The 16,131-nt window shown below is 45.1% G+C and overlaps 1 protein-coding gene across 1 annotated transcript; it reads left to right on the top strand.

The window, feature by feature from the left end:
- The first annotated feature begins 6,404 nt into the window (after positions 1-6,404).
- Positions 6,405-7,207, top strand: LOC129039223 (peptidyl-prolyl cis-trans isomerase A-like). Its single transcript, XM_054492797.1, has 2 exons — positions 6,405-6,736; positions 7,027-7,207. The coding sequence occupies exons 1-2, from the start codon at positions 6,405-6,407 to the stop codon at positions 7,205-7,207; spliced, it is 513 nt and encodes a 170-aa protein (XP_054348772.1).
- The last annotated feature ends 8,924 nt before the right edge of the window (positions 7,208-16,131 follow it).

The following is a 16,131-nucleotide window of genomic DNA, read 5'->3' as shown; positions in this document are numbered from 1 at the left end:
AGCCAAAATCATGGCACTGCACTCCAGTCTGGGTGACAGAGCGAGACTCCGAGACTCTGTTAAGTATATACAGTTTTTTGTACACAATGCTACTGTACACTTAACAGACTACAATATAGTACAAACATAACTTTTATGCACAATAGGAAACTAAAAAGTTTGTGTGACTCACTTTGTTGCCATGGTCTGGAGACAAATCTTCAGTATCTCCGAGGTATGCCTGTGATTTCCCTTTCCCTCTTCTTGCTGGCCCAGAATGACCTTGTTTCTTGCCCCTGTCTAACCCTGCATACTGTAGGGGTTTGCCTACTCTGGTAGGTCTGGGCACTTTGTATCCCTTGTAACCTTGGCTCCTGGGATATGACACTGGTACAACTGGCCTCAAGTTCTGTTGGACTAGTGAGCCTCCACCCACACCTCCTGAACTAGAACCAAAGGTCTGTGCAGACACCATGCATGTGTGAGTCTGCGTAGAGATGTCAGCTTCCTGCAGGGTGTTCTGAAGGGATGTCCTGTTGTGACTAGACTGTGACATAGCCACAGGCCCAGAGGCAGGGGTGGCTCAGAAAGGAGTGGCTGGTCCCAATTTTGATCATCTAGGAACAGGAAGGTCCTTAGAAAACCATGCCCCAGAAGGCAGGATTGCTGGAGAGTGGACAGCTGCTAGCCAGCTTGTATCTGGATATCACTCTGCATTGGGAGGGAAGATGGCCTCTGCCATGGTGTAGGAGTCCAGGAACCAGGCAGGGAGGCCTTCCCAGCAGTCAATGCTTCTCACACTTGCGGGCCAAAGCACCTTTAGATGAGGCCAAAGACTTTACATTCCTCATTAGCTGACTTTTTCCCACTTAAGTGGAAAAAGAACCCAGAACCTTTGTAAAAGTTTTAGGGGAGAAGAGCTTTCCCTCTTGTATCTTGGTGATAAGGTTATGCATGACTTATACTTTAATTGCAATGTGTACACAGCTAAAGTCTTAATTATTAGAATATAAGAGCCCCAAACTACTGTTGTTATAGGTAAGTGAAACTATGTAGTATATGGTTAAACAATCCACAACCAATTAACATTGAAAATTGGCCAGGCGCGGTGGCTCACGCCTGTAATCCCAGCACTTTGGGAGGCCGAGGCAGGGGGATTACTTAAGGTCGGGAGTTCAAAACTAGCCTAGCGAACATGATGAAACCCCGTCTCTACTAAAAATACAAAAAATTAGCTAAGCGTGGTGGTAGCCGCCTGTAAGAGGCAGGAGAATTGCTTGAACCTGGGAGGCGGAGGTTGCAGTGAGCTGAGATCATGCCACTGCACTCCAGTCTGGGCGACAGAGCAAGACTCTGTCTCAAAAAAAAAAAAAAAAGGAAAAAAGAAAAGAAAAAAATTAACTACATTTTTGGGGGGTGGACACAGCGATGCTCTGTCACCCAGGCTGGAGTGCAATGGCACAATCTCTGCTCGCTGCAACCTCCACTTGCCGGGTTCAAGCAATTCTTATGCCTCAGCCTCCCAAGAAGCTGGGATTACAGGCATGTGCCACTATGCTGAGCTAATTTTTGTATTTTTAGTACAGACAGGGTTTCACCATGTTGGCCAGGCTGGTCTTGAACTCCTGGCCTCAAGTGATCCGACTGCCTCAGCCTCCCAGAGTGCTGGGATTACAGGCGTGAACCACTGTGCCTGGCTCTCTATCTGTTAATTTAAAAGATTAGCAGCCATTTAGAAAAAACAACAAATGAGACTTTTGCAAGACAATCTAAATGATACACTAATAACAATCCGTTGGGAAAATGACATTTCAACCATGTGAGTTTCTGCTTTAGGTTATGAACTCCAAAATGGACTAAATGGACTAACCCCCAATAATTTATAGTAGCTAGTTTTTTTTTTTTTTCTTTTACAGTAGGTAGTTCTAAACCATAAATAAAATAGAATCTGAATTTTGTCTTTGTTCATCTGTGGGAACTTAATTAAGAAAGCACTGGCCTTTGGGTCAGTTCAAATATAGTGGATGAGGCCAGGCGCAGTGGCTCACACCTGTAATCTCAGCACTTTGGGAGGCCAGGGGACGGATCACGAGGTCAAGAGATCGAGACCATCCTGGCCAACATGGTGAAACCCCGTATCTACTAAAAATACAAAAATTAGCCGGGCATGGTGGTGCACGCCTGTAGTCCCAGCTACTCGGGAGGCTGAAGCAGGAGAATCACTTGAACCTGGGAGCCAGAGGTTGCAGTGAGCTGAGACCGTGCCACTGCACTCCAGCCTGGCGACAGAGTGAGACTCTGTCTCAAACAGAACAAAACAAAACAAAAAAACCCAAAAAAACCCCAGAAAACAAAAAGAAAGAAAACCAAATATAGTGGATAAATCGTGGATCTCATAATTGTAGAAATGAAGGAATTAAGATAAAAAAATACATAACCCAGAATACCTAGTGCTAAGGTTGAATGTCCCCACCAAAACTCATGTTGACATTTAATTGCTATCCTAATGGTATTAAGATGCAAGACTTTTTTTTTTTCTTTTTTTGAGATGGAGTTTCGCTCTTGTTGCCCAGGCTGGAGTGCAACGGCACAATCTCAGCTCACTGCAACCTGTGCCTCCCATGTTTGAGTGATTCTCCTGTCTCAGCCTCCCAAGTAGCTGGGATTACAGGCACATGCCACCACGCCCAACTAATTTTTGTATTTTTAGTAGAGACGGGGTATCATCATGTTGGTCAGGCTGGTCTCGAACTCCTGACCTCAGGTTATCCACCTGCCTTGGCCTCCCAAAGTGCTGGGATTGCAGGCATTAGCCACCGTGCCCAGCTGATGTGGGACCTTTCAGGGTTGATTAGATTGAATAGATTAATGCCATTGTATGGCATGATAAAAATCAGTTCAGCCTCTTTGCCCTTCCACCTCTCACCATGGGATGATACTGCAGCCAGGCCCTCATAACATGCCAATGCCATGCTCTTGGACTTCCCAGCCTCCAGCTCTGTGGGAAATACATTTATTTGCTTTATAAATTACCCAGTCTGTGCTGGGTGTGGTGGCTCACGCCTGTAATCCCAGCACTTTGGGAGGCCAAGGTGGGTGGAAGGCTTGAGCCCAGGAGTTTGAGACCAGCCTGGGCAACATGGCAAAACCCATCTCTACAAAAAAACACAAAAATTAGCTGGTGTGGTGGTGCGGGCCTGTGGTCCCAGTTACTTAGGAGGCTGAGGTGGGAGGATCACTTGAGTCTGGGAGGTGGAGGTTGCAGTGAGTCGAGATCGTGCCACTGCACTCCAGTCTGAGCGACAGAGAGAGACCCTGTCTGAAAAAACAACAAAATAAATTACCCAGTCTGTAGTATTCTGTTATAGCAGCAAGAAATGGACTAAGACACATAGATTATGTTACTGTGTTTATTTATTTATTGTTGTTTTTGTTATTCCTGACTCTTTATATAGAGTCTTAATCAGATGAGCATTCTGGTCTGACCTCCGCAGGAGGGGCCTGTCTTTAGCCACGGACAAGAGGAGATTAAGGCTAGCATGATCCACAAGATCAAGGGGCTGCAGAGCCCCCTAAGGCCAGTGTGCTGATGGGCCCTTCAATATTGTATCTTATCCAGTGGATTGGCAGGACGGGGTGACTGACAGGAATCATTGTTGCCTCTATGGGAAAGTCTTATGGAGATGGGGGCTGAGGGATGTTGAAGTTTAGCCATTACATTACAGTGAGAGAGATTACATTACTAAGTGTCAGAGACCCTGCTGGGCACTTTCTGTTACTGTCACAGGTGGCTTTCACAGTAACCTTTTAAAAGAGCTCTTTTCATTTTTCTTGTACATGGCTGTCCAGTTGCTCCAGCATCATTCGCTGAAAAGACTATCTTTATTGTATTGTCTTTGCTCCTTGTATTTATGTGGGACTATTTCTTGGCTCTCTATTCTGCTCAAGTGGATCAATTTGTCTATTCTTTGCCAATGCCACTCTGTCTTTCTAAAATTAAATTTTCGATTGACAAATTTTATACATTTATGGTGTACATCATGTTTATATATATATGCACATACATACACACATTGTGGAACAGATAAATCAAACAATTTAATAATATGTACATTACCTCACATACATATTTTGTGTGTGTGTGATGAGAATGCTTAAAGCTATTCTCATACTATTTTGAAATATACAATATGTTGTTATTAAGTTTAGTCACCATAAGTTACAATAGATCTCTTGAACTTGTTCTTCCTAACTGAAATCTTGTGTTCTTTGACTAACATCTCCCCAATTCCCCCACCTCCCAGCCTCTGATAACCACCAGTTTACTCTCTATTTATGAGTCTGACTTTTTCTATACTCCACATATAAGTGAGATTGTATTTGTCTTTCTGTGCCTGGCTTATTTCACTTAACATAATGTCTTCCAGGTTCATCCATGTTGTCACAAATGACAGGATTTTGTTTTTTAAGGCTGAATAGTATTCCATTTTTTATATATACCACATTTTCTTTATCCATTCATCCATTGATGGACACTTAGGTGGATTCTATATCTTGGCTATTGAGAATAATGCTGCAGCCAGGTGCAGTGTCTCGTGCCTATAATCCCAGCTAATTGGGAAGCTGAGACAGCAGGATCGCTTGAGGCCAGGAGTTGCCCTGGGCAACATAGACTCTGTCTCTAAAGGAAAAAAAAAAAAAAGAATAATGATGCAATGAACATGGGAGTGCAAATATCTCAATACACTGATTTCATATCCTTTGGATATATACCCATTAGTGGGATTGCTGGATCATGTGGTATTTCTATTTTTAAAATTTTTGCAGAACCTCCATACTGTTTCCCACAATGGCTATGCTAATCACCACTCTGTCTTGATTACTATGGCTTTATAGAAAGTCTAAGTCAGGTAGTGGTGGTACTTTGACTTCATTTTTCTTCTATATTGTGCTGGCTAGTTCTTTTGCCTCACCATATAAAGTTTGAATCACTTTGTTAACATCCACAAAATAACTTACTGAGGTTTTTTATTAAGATTGCATTCATTCCACAGATCAAGTTGGAAAGAACAGATATATTAACAGTATTGAGCCTTCCTGACTATGAACATGGAATATCTCTCCATTTGTTTAGTTCTTTGATTTCTTTTGTCAGTTTTGTAGTTTTGTTCCTATAGATCTTGTACATATTTTGTTAGATTTGTACCTAAGTGTTTCATTTTTGGGGATGCTAATGTAAGTGGTTTGTGTTTTAAATGGCAAATTCTGGGCCAGGCATGGTGGCTCACGCCTGTAATCCCAGCATTTTGGGAGGCCGAGGCAGGTGGATCATGAGGTCAGAAGTTCGAGATCAGCTTGGCCAACATGGTGAAACCCCATCTCTACTAAAAATACAAAAATTAGCTGAGCATGGTGGGGCACGCCTGTAATCCCAGCTACTCAGGAGGCTGAGGCAAGAGAATTGCTTGAACCCGGGAGGAGGAGGTTGCAGTGAGCTGAGATCGCGCCACTGCACTCTAGCCCGGATGACAGAGCAAGACTCCGTCTTGAAAAAAAAAAAGATTAAATGGCGAATTCTATATGCTCATTGCTGATACATAGAAAAGTGATTGGCTTTTACATATTAACTTTATATCCTGCAACCTTGCTATAATTGCTTGTTAGTTCCAGGAGTTTTTTATGTGTGGATTCTTTTTGATTTTCTACATAGACAATCATATCATCTGTAAACAAAGACAGTTTTATTTCTTGTTCCAAATTTGTATACCTTTTAGTTCCTTTTCTTGTCTTACTGCTTTAGCTAGGACTTCCAGTACATTTTTGAAAAGCTGTGTTGAGAGAGTCATTCCTGCCTTGTTCTGATCTTAGCCGGCAAGCTTTTAGTTTCTCACCATTAAGTGTGATGTTAGCTGTTTTGTGGATGTTAGATGTTTTGTGGATGTTGTTTATCAAGTTGAGTAAGGTCTTCTCTATTCCTAGCTTGCTAAGAGATTTTTTTTAATCATCATGAATGGGTGTTGGATGTTGTCAATTCCTTTTTCTGCCTCTATTGATATGATCATGTGATTTTCTTCTTTAGCCAGTTGATGTAATGGATTACATTAACTGATTTTCAAATGTTGAAGTGGCTTTGCATACCTGGGATAAATCTCACTTAGTCATGGTGTATTGTTCTTTTCATACATTGTGGATTTGATTTGCTAGCATTTTGCTGAGGATTTTTGCATCTATGTTCATGGGAGATATTGGTCTGTGGTTTTCTTTTTTTGTAAAGTCTTCATCTGATTTTGGTATTTGGCTAATGCTGGCCTCATGGAATTAGTTAGAAAGTATTCCCTCATGGAATCCCGGCCTCATGAAATGAGATAGAAAGTGTCTGTCTTGGCTTTGTAGACGCCACCATCAGGAGCCCCATACTATCAGCCATGGTCAACCCCATTGTGTCCTTCGACATCGCTGTCAATGGCGAGCCCTTGGGCTGCATCTCCTTCAAGCTGTTTGCAGGCAAGTTTCCAAAGACAGCAGAAAACTTTCGTGCTCTGAGCACTGGAGAGAAAGGATTTGGTTATAAAGGTTCCTCCTTTCATAGAATTATTCCAGGGTTTATGTGTCAGGGTGGTGACTTCACACGCCATAATGGCACTGGTGGCAAGTCCATCTACGGGGAGAAATTTGATGACGAGAACTTCATCTTAAAGCATACAGGTCCTGGCATCTTGTCCATGGCAAATGCTGGACCCAAAACAAATGATTCCCAGTTTTTCTTTTTTTTTGAGATGGAGTCTTACTCTGTCGCCCAGGCTGGAGTGCAGTGGTGCGATCTTGGCTCACTGCAACTTCCACCTCCTGGGTTCAAGCAATTCTCCTGCCTCAGCCTCCTGAGTAGCTGGGATTACAGGCATGCACCACCATGCCTGGCTAATATTTGTATTTTTAGTAGAGACGGGGTTTCACCATGTTGGTCAGGCTGGTCTCGAACTCCTGACCTCAGGTGATCTGCCCGCCTCAGCCTCCCAAAGTGCTGGGATTACGGCATGAACCACCAAGTCCGGGCAATTCCCAGTTTTTCATCTGCACTGCCAAGACTGAGTGGTTGGATGGCAAGCACATGGTCTTTGGCAAGGTGAAAGATGGCATGAATATTGTGGAGGCCATGCAGCACTTTGGGTCTGGGAATGGCAAGACCATCAAGAAGATCACCATCGCTGACTGTAGACAACTCAACTAGGTTTGACTTGTGTTTTTTTTTTTTTTTGGTACTGAGTTTCACTCTTGTTGCCAGGCTGGAGTGCAATGGCGCCATCTCGGCTCACTGCAACCCCTGCTTCCTGAGTTCAGGCAATTCTCCTGCCTCAGCCTCCCGAGTAGCTGAGATTACAGGCATGCACCACCACACCCGGCTAATTCTGTATTTTTAGTGGAGACAGGGTTTCTCTGTGTTGGTCAGGCTGGTCTCGAACTCCTGACCTCAGGTGATCTCACCTGCGTCAGCCTCCCAAAGTGCTGGAATTACAGGCGTGAGCCACTGCGCCTGGCCTGACTTGTGTTTTATCTTAACCACTAGACCATTGCTTCTGTAGCTCAGGAGAGCACCCTCCATCCATCTGCTCGCAGTATCCTAGAATCTTTGTGCTCTCACTGCAGTTCCCTTTGGGTTTCATGTTTTCCTTGTTCCCTTCCATGCCTAGCTGGGTTGCAGCGTTAAGTTTATAATCATGAAATTAAAACTGAATAACAACAACAACAAAAGAAAGTATGTCTTCTGGAAGAGATTATAGAAAATTGGTATAATATTTTTCCTTAAATGTTTGGTAGAATTTATCAGTAAACCCATTTGGGGCTGATGTTTTCTGTTTCTGAATGTTGTTAATTATCGATTTAATTTATTTAATATATGTCTATTCATTTCTTTTTTATATTAACTTTTTTTATAAGACAAGGTCTCACTATGTTGCCCAGGCTTCTCTCAAACTCCTGGGCTTAAATTGGCTTCCCAAAGGGCTGGGATTACAGGCATGAGCTACTGTGCCTAGCTTCATTTCACTTTTAATTAAATTTGTTTTGAATAATAATAGATTTAACTTTGGGAGGCCGAGGCGGGCAGATCACCTGAGGTCTGGAGTTCGAGACCACCCTGGTCAACATGGCGAAACCCCATCTCTACTAAAAATACAAAAACTAGCCGAGCGTGGTGATGGGTGCCTGGAACCCCAGCTACTGGGGAGGCTGAGGCAGGACAATTACTTGAACCCAGGAGGTGGAGGTTGCAGTGAGCTGAGATTGCGCCATTGCACTCCAGCCTGGGTGACAGAGCGAGACTCCATCTCAAAAAAAACAAAAACAAAACAAACAAAAACAATAACAATAACAATAATAGATTTAAAGAGTTACAAAGCTAGGACACAGAGTTTCCATAAACCCCAGCTTTCCTTAACGTTAACATCTAACAAAATTCCGTCAAGACTAAGAAACTAAGAAATTAACATTGCTATAATACTATTCGCTAAACTGTAGACTTTATTTGGACTTCACCAGTTTTTCCAGGGCCCATTAATGCATTTAGCTTTTGGGTCTCCCTAGTCTTTCTGATCATGAGTTTCTCAGTCTTTACCTGTTTTCATGACCTTGAAAGTTTTGAAGAATACTGGACAGATAATTTGTAGAATGTCCCTCACTTTGGGTTTGTCTGATGCTTCTTTATGATTAGATTGGGGTTATGGGCTTAAGGGAAGAATACCATAGAGGGGAGTGTCCTCATCACATCACTTCTGGGGGGCAAGATGTTAACATGACTCTGATTGCTTGGTTAAGTTAGTGTCTGCTACATTTCTCCACTGTAAAGTTATTATTTTTCCTTTTTCGTACTCTAGTCTTTGGAAGCAAGTCGGCAAGTACAGCCCATATTCAAGGTGAGAGAAATAAAACTCCAATCTCCTGGAACAGAGATTCTCGTAATATATGTTTTGAAATTCTTCTGTAAGGAAGATTTGCCCCTTCTTCCCTATTCATTTATTTAATTATTTTTGATTAAATAAATCAGTGTGGAATGAATATTTATTTATATTTTGGGTTATAATCCAATACTGTTGTAACTTTGTTGCTCAGATTATTCCAGCTTTGTCCATAGGGAGCTCTTTCAGGTTGACTCCTGTGTCCCTCTGACATGCCCTTATTTTTCAGTGGTGAGGGTTGGGAGATGGGTGGGGGTTACTTTCTGGCATTACAAGATGTTCCAGGCTCATCTTATATTTTTCCTATGCGAGCCCTAGAATCAGCTGTTTTTCTAAGGAGCCCTGAATCCTTTTATCAGAGAATGACTTATCACGACCAAGGTCTAGGCACTGGGTGCTCACTTCACTCTTCTAAGGAGGACACAGAGGTCTCAAGACCTGCCTGAGCTCACACAGGCACATAAATGGCTCTCACTTCAGCGACACTTTAGAGCTGATTCAGCTGGGCATGGTGGTTTATGCCTGTAATCCCAGAACTTTGGGAGGCTGAGGCAGGCGGATCACCTGAGGTCAGGAGTTTGAGACCAGCCTGGCCAACATGGCGAAACCTTGTCTCTGCTGAAAACTACAAAAATTAGCTGGGTGTGGTGGCACATGCCTGTAATCCCAGCTACTTGGGAGCCTGAGACAGGGGAATTGCTTGATTGGGGGAGGCGGAGGTTGCAGTGAGCCGAGATCACACCACCACACTCCAGCCTGGGCGACAGAGCAAGACTGTGTCTCAAAAAAAAAAAAAAAAAAAGGAAAGAGAAAAAGAGCTGATTCAGCTCAGACTTTGACATCCCCAACTTGATGACCAATTCTCCATGCAGGTCTTTATTTCTTAAAGCTTCTGTTTTTCAGTATGCAGGGCTTAGACACTAGTAATTTTATTCCCTAATATTTGGAGACTTTCCTAAAATAAACATTTCACATTTTGGTAACATGATTCACTTACAGAACTGACCAGAATAGGCAAGAGGAAGAAGCCGGTGGAGGGAGGAGTCACACTGTTCTTTCCTGTGGAGTATTTCCCAATTCCTGCTGTTCTTTCCACATCCCTGGGCCTGGGAGGACGGCACCCTTGGACCATGACAGAAAAATGGTGATTTGGAGACACCTGCCTTTTCTGTCTCCCTACCCTTCCATTTCAGTGCCCTGTCTCCCTCCCAACCCATGGCCCATGAGATTTTCCTTCTCCTAACCTCTCACCTAGTGCTGGCTCCTCAGAGGGAAGTGAACCATCACCCCCTGGAGGGTGGAACTGGGGAGAGAGAGGCCAGAGCCTGGGGCTGGGGCAGAAGCTGCAGCAGGAAGGAAGGAGGTTAGAGAGACAGATGAGGAGTGAGATGTGAGTGCTCAGAGGGAGAATGAGGACATCCCCAGCATCTCCATAGAGGAGGGAGGAAGGGGCCTTGGGTGCTGGGGCAGAGAAGGGGGCAGGATCTGGATGGGACGCCCCAGCCTCAGCCCCTGGTCCTCTGACAACACCTCACCTAGTCACACTGAGGGGCTTCTCCAGGCCCAGGGGCACCTGCAGGCAAATGTATCTCAGGCCTTCTCTGGGAGGGTCCCCCACAGCTGCCCAGCCCTGATATGTCTCATCTCCCTGGGTCTGGTCCCCTTGAGTCTTGAGTCCAGAGTTGGCTCCTTCCCTTCCTGCAGCCAGGTCAGAGTGAGGTTGGCAAGTGAGAAGCCAGGTGCTCTACGTGGCAAGGTGTGGTTGCCCTCAGAGTCCTCCTTGTCAGGGACCACAACTCTGGGGAAGTTGGGGAGGCACCGGGTGCAGGACAGAGAGAGCAGAGAGGTGGAGTGAGGGTGGGACACACTTCAGCCTCCCCTCCTCTCCTAGTCTTCTTCCACATGCCAGTGCCTTTCCCTCCCCAACTCCAGCACTTCTAACAGCCATAGCAGGAAGGGGAGACCCAAATCCCCATCACTCTCTGCCACAGTCTCTGTGAGTGTGGCCACCTCCATTTCCACTGTAGCTCTAGGGTCTGCCCCAGAGCAGAGTCCTGGGTATGCTTAGAGCCGGATACTGGAAGGTTCTTCCTTCAAATATCTGCATGGCTGTTTCTCTCCTCCTCAAGTCTGCTCACATGGCCCCTCCAAGAGGCCCATCCTGATCATCCTACTTATATTTATTTATTTATTTATTTATTTTTTGAGACAGGGTCTCACTCTGTCACCCAGGCTGGGGTGCAGTGGTGCGATCTCGGCTCACTGCAACCTCTGCCTCCCAGGTTCAAGCGATTCTCCTGCCTCAGCCTCCTGAGTAGCTGGGATTACAGGTGTGCACCACCACTCCCAGCTAATTTTTGTATTTTTAGAAGAGATGGGGTTTCACCATATTGATCAAGCTGATCTCTAACTCCTGACCTCGTGATCCACCTGCCTTGGCCTCCCAAAGTGCTAGGATTACAGGTTTGTGCCACCGCAACTGGCCCAATTTTTGTATTTTTAGTAGAGATGGGCTTTTGCCATCTTGGCCAGGCTGGTCTTGAACTCCTGACCTCAGGGGATCTGCCCGCCTCGGCCTCCCAAAGTGCTGGGATTACAGGCGTGAGCCACTGTGCCCGGCCCTGACCATCCTATTTAAAAATGCCACCTGTATGACTTTGCATTGATTCTCTACTTTGTATTATTATTTTTCTTATCTCCTATCTCTTTCTAAGTATGAAAATGTCTTTTTCCAAAGATGGCTTCCCCAATATCTTCGATCCCACACGCTCTTTAGCAATGTGACCTTGCCATCCTCTATCAAGACCTGAGCCTAATCCCCCTACTCCCTGACTCTTGGATCTGAGACTGGTTTTGGTGACTAGAACATGGGGATCATGACACTGCCTGACTTCTGAGGCTCTTACATAAGATCCCTTGTGGTTCTGACTTGGCATCTTCAAACACCCTCTCTGAAGCCCAGGTATGGAGCCGGGAGCAGCCTAGCCACGTGAAGCAGCAGGTGGAGGAGAACCTCGACCACCGAGTTAATAGCCCCAGTAAGCCCCTTGAATGTTCTGGGCCCCTCGGGCTCCAGATGATGGCAGCTTTTGCCCATGTCACATGGAGCAGAATAGCTGTCTGGCTGAGCCCAGTCAACCCAGGGAAAGAGAGAACATATAAAGTCTGTTGTTTTATTTTAAGATGTTTTTGTTACTGGAACACATCCATGTAACCCACTACTGCTATTATGTTTTTCTTTATTGTCTGTCTTTCAGATTGTAAGCATCAGGGAGCCGGTGTTTGTCTTTTATTGATTAAATGATCACCAGACCTAGAACAATGCCTAGCACAGAGGCACTCACTAAATATATGTTAAATGGATGAATAAATGCTGTGATCTTAAAGCTGTGTCTGAGACTGGAGAGGGGGAGTTACTATTTGGTTTTGGGGATTGCCTTAGTCATCTTGCACTGTAACTGAACTCAGGTCTGGCTGCTTGCTGCTTGCAAATTCAGATAACAAGCATGAGGTCTGGTAGTAAGAAAGTAACTTTATTAACCAAAACTAGTAGTGGGGAAGTGGCCAAATTCCCATTCAAAGTGACCACTTCAAATTTCTAGGGAGAAGGCCAGGGTTTATAAAGGGGGACTTGGTGTGACTGGCTTGCAGGAGAAGGGGTAAGGAGGTGTGAGGTCTACAAGACTTGTTTGATGGCTTATCTATTCGGTGGTCTGATTGGCACCATTGTGGGCAGAACTAGGTTGTAAATCGACCATTGTCTCAAGGCAATCTCCTGGTCGGGGAGAGTTCTGGAGGTGCTTGGTTTGTTTTAAGATTTGGTCCCTAGAACTTCTTTTCTTTTCTTTTCTTTTTTTTTTCTGAGACGGAGTTTCACTCTTGTTGCCCAGGCTGGAGTGCAATGGTGTGTCTCACCTCACTACAATCTTCACCTCCCAGGTTCAAGTGATTCTCTTGCCTCAGCCTCCCGAGTAGCTGAGATTATCGGCACCTGCCACCACGCCTGGCTAATTTTTGTATTTTTAGTAGAGATGGGGTTTCACCATGTTGGCCAGACTGGTCTTGAATGCCTGACTTCAGGTAATCCTCCTGCCTTGGCCTCCCAAAGTGATGGGATTGCAGGCGTGAGCCACCTTGCCTGGCAGATCCCTGGAACTTCTAAGCCCACACATAGGTAACCTTGCAGTGTAGGGAGTGTCTGGGAGAGAGAAGGTTAAGGTTATAATTGTATCCCTAAAGAGCTAAGGAAGAGGCAAACATACAGGGAAAAAGAAAAAAAATAAAGATAATTTTAAGGAAAATGGGGTACTCAGTCACAGGGCTGCCATAACAAAACACCACAGATGCGTGGCTTAAACAACATAAATTCGTTTCTCACAAATCTTGTGGCTGGAAGTCCGAGATCAGGGTGCCAGCAGATTCAGTTCAGGGTGAGGTCCCTCTTCCTGCCTGGCAGACAGCTGCCTTCTTGCCATATCCTCATGTGGTGAAGAGAATGAGAGCTCCAGTCTCTTCCTTTTCTTACAAGGACACTAATCCCATCATGGAGTCAATCTCTTGACCTCATCTGAATCTAATAACCTCCCAAAGGTCCACCTCTTAATACCATCACGCTGGGAATTAGAGCTTTGACATACGAATTTGACACACAAACATTCATTCAATAACAAAATCTTAAAATCAAAGTACTGGAAAATTTGGTTTCTGGTTAGTGAGGGCTCTCTTCCTGGCTTGTAGATGGCCGCCTTCTCACTATGTCCTCCTATGGCCTTTCCTCTGTGTGCTTGCAGAAAGAGAGACATCTCTGTGTTTTCCTCTTAGAAACACCAGTCCCATCAGATTAGGGCCCCACCCTGTGACCTTATTTAACTTTCTTTCTCATTTATTTATTTATCGAGACAGGGTCTCACTCTGTCGCCCAGGCTGGAGTGCAGTGGTGTGATCTCACCTCACAGAAACCTCGGCCTCCCGGGTTCAAGCAATTCCCCTGCCAAAGCCTACCGAGGAGCTGGGACTACAGGCACATGCCAACATGCCTGGCTAATTTTTTTATTTTTAGTAGAGATGGGGTTTCACCATGCTGGCAAGGGTGGTCTTGAACTCCTGACCTCATGATCCGTCTGCCTCGAAAGGTGGGTTTGTCAGCCACAAATTCCTAGTTTGATATTGATTTTTCCCTCAGCTCATGAATGCCGATGTCTCTTCTGGCTACTGGGGCTGACAGGGAGAGACGTCAGCTACATTCCAATCCAGTTGCATTTTAAATGATCTGTCAGCTGGGCATGGTGACCCATGCCTGTAATCCCAGTACTATGGGAGGCCGAGGCAGGTGGATCATCTGAGGTCAGGAGTTCGAGACCAGTCTGACCAACAAGGTGAAACCCTGTCTCTACTAAAAATACAAAAATTAGCCAGGCATGGTGGTGTGCACCTGTAATCCCGGCTACTTGGGAGGCTGAGGCCGGAGAATTGCTTGAACCCGGGAGGCAGAGGTTGCAGTGAGCCAAGATGGCACCATTGCACTCCAGCCTGGGAGTGAGACTCCATCTCAAATAAAATAAAATAAAATAAATAAAATAAAATAAAATAAACTCTTAAAATGATCTGTATTTCCTTTTATTTTTATTTTTATTTTTATTTTTTTGAGATGGAGTCTTGCTCTGTTGCCCAGGCTGGAGTGCAGTGGCGTGATCTCAGCTCACTGCAAGCTCCGCCTCCCAGGTTCAAGCGATTCTCCTGCCTGGGACTACAGGTGCGCACCACCACGCCCAGCTGATTTTTTTGTATTTTTAGTAGAGACAGTGTTTCATCATGTTGTCCAGGATGTTCTCAATCTCTTGATCTTGTGATCTGCCCACCTCGGCCTCCCAAAGTGCTGGGATTACAGGCGTGAGCCACCACGCCCGGCCAGATCTGTGTTTCTTCTATGGCTACTTTTTTTTTTTTTTTTGGTGACAGAGTCTCGCTCTGTCTCCCAGGCTGGAGTGCAGTGGCATGATCTCAGCTTACTGCAACCTCCGCCTCCTGGGTTCAAGTGATTCTCCTGCCTCAGCCTCCTGAGTAGCTGGGATTGCAGGCACGCACCACCAAGCCCAGCTAATTTTTGTATTTTTAGCGGAGGTGGAGTTTCACCATGTTGGGTCAGGCTGGTCTTGAACTCCTGACCTCATGATCTGCCTCCCTCGGCCTCCCAAAGTGCTGGGAGTTTGCCACAGGCGTGAGCCACTGCACCCAGCTTCTATGGCTACTTTTAAGATCACTGTCTTCATCATCTGAAGTTCCAGTGCGGTCTGAGTCGATGTGGATCTCCTTTCATTCACGGGGCTGTGGATATCTTTACTTAGTTATTTGCCATATCTCCTTATGGGATGCCTCCTTTTAATTACTCGCCTTTCATCTTCTAGGAGTATAATTACACTAATGTTCAACTCATTCAGCCACCACATAATTGTAATAGGCAGAATAATGGCCCCACAAATATATTCAAACCCTGAGCTCCAGAATCTTTGGATGTGTGATCTTACACAACAAAAGGAACTGCAGATACGGTTAAGGGTATGGACATTGAGAGGGAAGATTGCCCTGGATTATTATTATTATTATTTTGAGACGGAGTCTCGCTCTGTCGCCCAGGCTGGAGTGCAGTGGCGCGATCTCGGCTTACTGCAAGCTCCATCTCCCGGGTTCACGCCATTCTCCTGCCTCAGCCTCCCGAGTAGCTGGGACTACAGGCGCCCGCCACCCGCCCGGCTAATTTTTTTTGTATTTTTAGTAGAGATGGGGTTTCACCGTGTTAGCCAGGATGGTCTCGATCTCCTGACTTCGTGATCCACCTGCCTTGGCCTCCCAAAGTGCTGGGATTACAGGCGTGAGCCACCACGCCCAGCCATTGTCCTGGATTATTTAGGTGGGCTCAGTCTGATCAGGAATTCTTTTTTTCTTTTTTCTTTTCCACTTTTTAGGTTCAAGGGATATATATTCAGGTTTGTTACATGGGTAAATTGTGTATCACGGGTGTTTGGTGTGCAGATAATTTTGTTACTCAGGTCATCGCACAGTACCCAATAGGTAGTTTTTTAATCCTCTCCCTCCTCCCACCCTCTACCCTCAAGGAGGCCCCAGTGTCTATTGTTCCCTTCTTTGTGTCCATGTCTACTCAATGTTTAGCTGCCACTTACAGGTGAGAATATGTGGTATTTGG

This window comes from Pongo pygmaeus, chromosome 5 (genome assembly GCF_028885625.2).
Source record: "Pongo pygmaeus isolate AG05252 chromosome 5, NHGRI_mPonPyg2-v2.0_pri, whole genome shotgun sequence".
NCBI classification, from domain to species: Eukaryota; Metazoa; Chordata; class Mammalia; order Primates; family Hominidae; genus Pongo; species Pongo pygmaeus.
Note: the sequence above shows the minus strand (reverse complement) of the source record. Positions and strands in the feature narration are given on the sequence as shown.

Bases quoted from the DNA above. Each gene is read 5' to 3' on its own strand.
- LOC129039223 (XM_054492797.1), top strand. From the start codon at position 6,405: ATGGTCAACCCCATTGTGTCCTTCGACATCGCTGTCAATGGCGAGCCC. The intron at 6,737-7,026 runs GTTTTTCTTTTT...TGAACCACCAAG, and splicing joins CCCAAAACAAATGATTCCCA to TCCGGGCAATTCCCAGTTTT.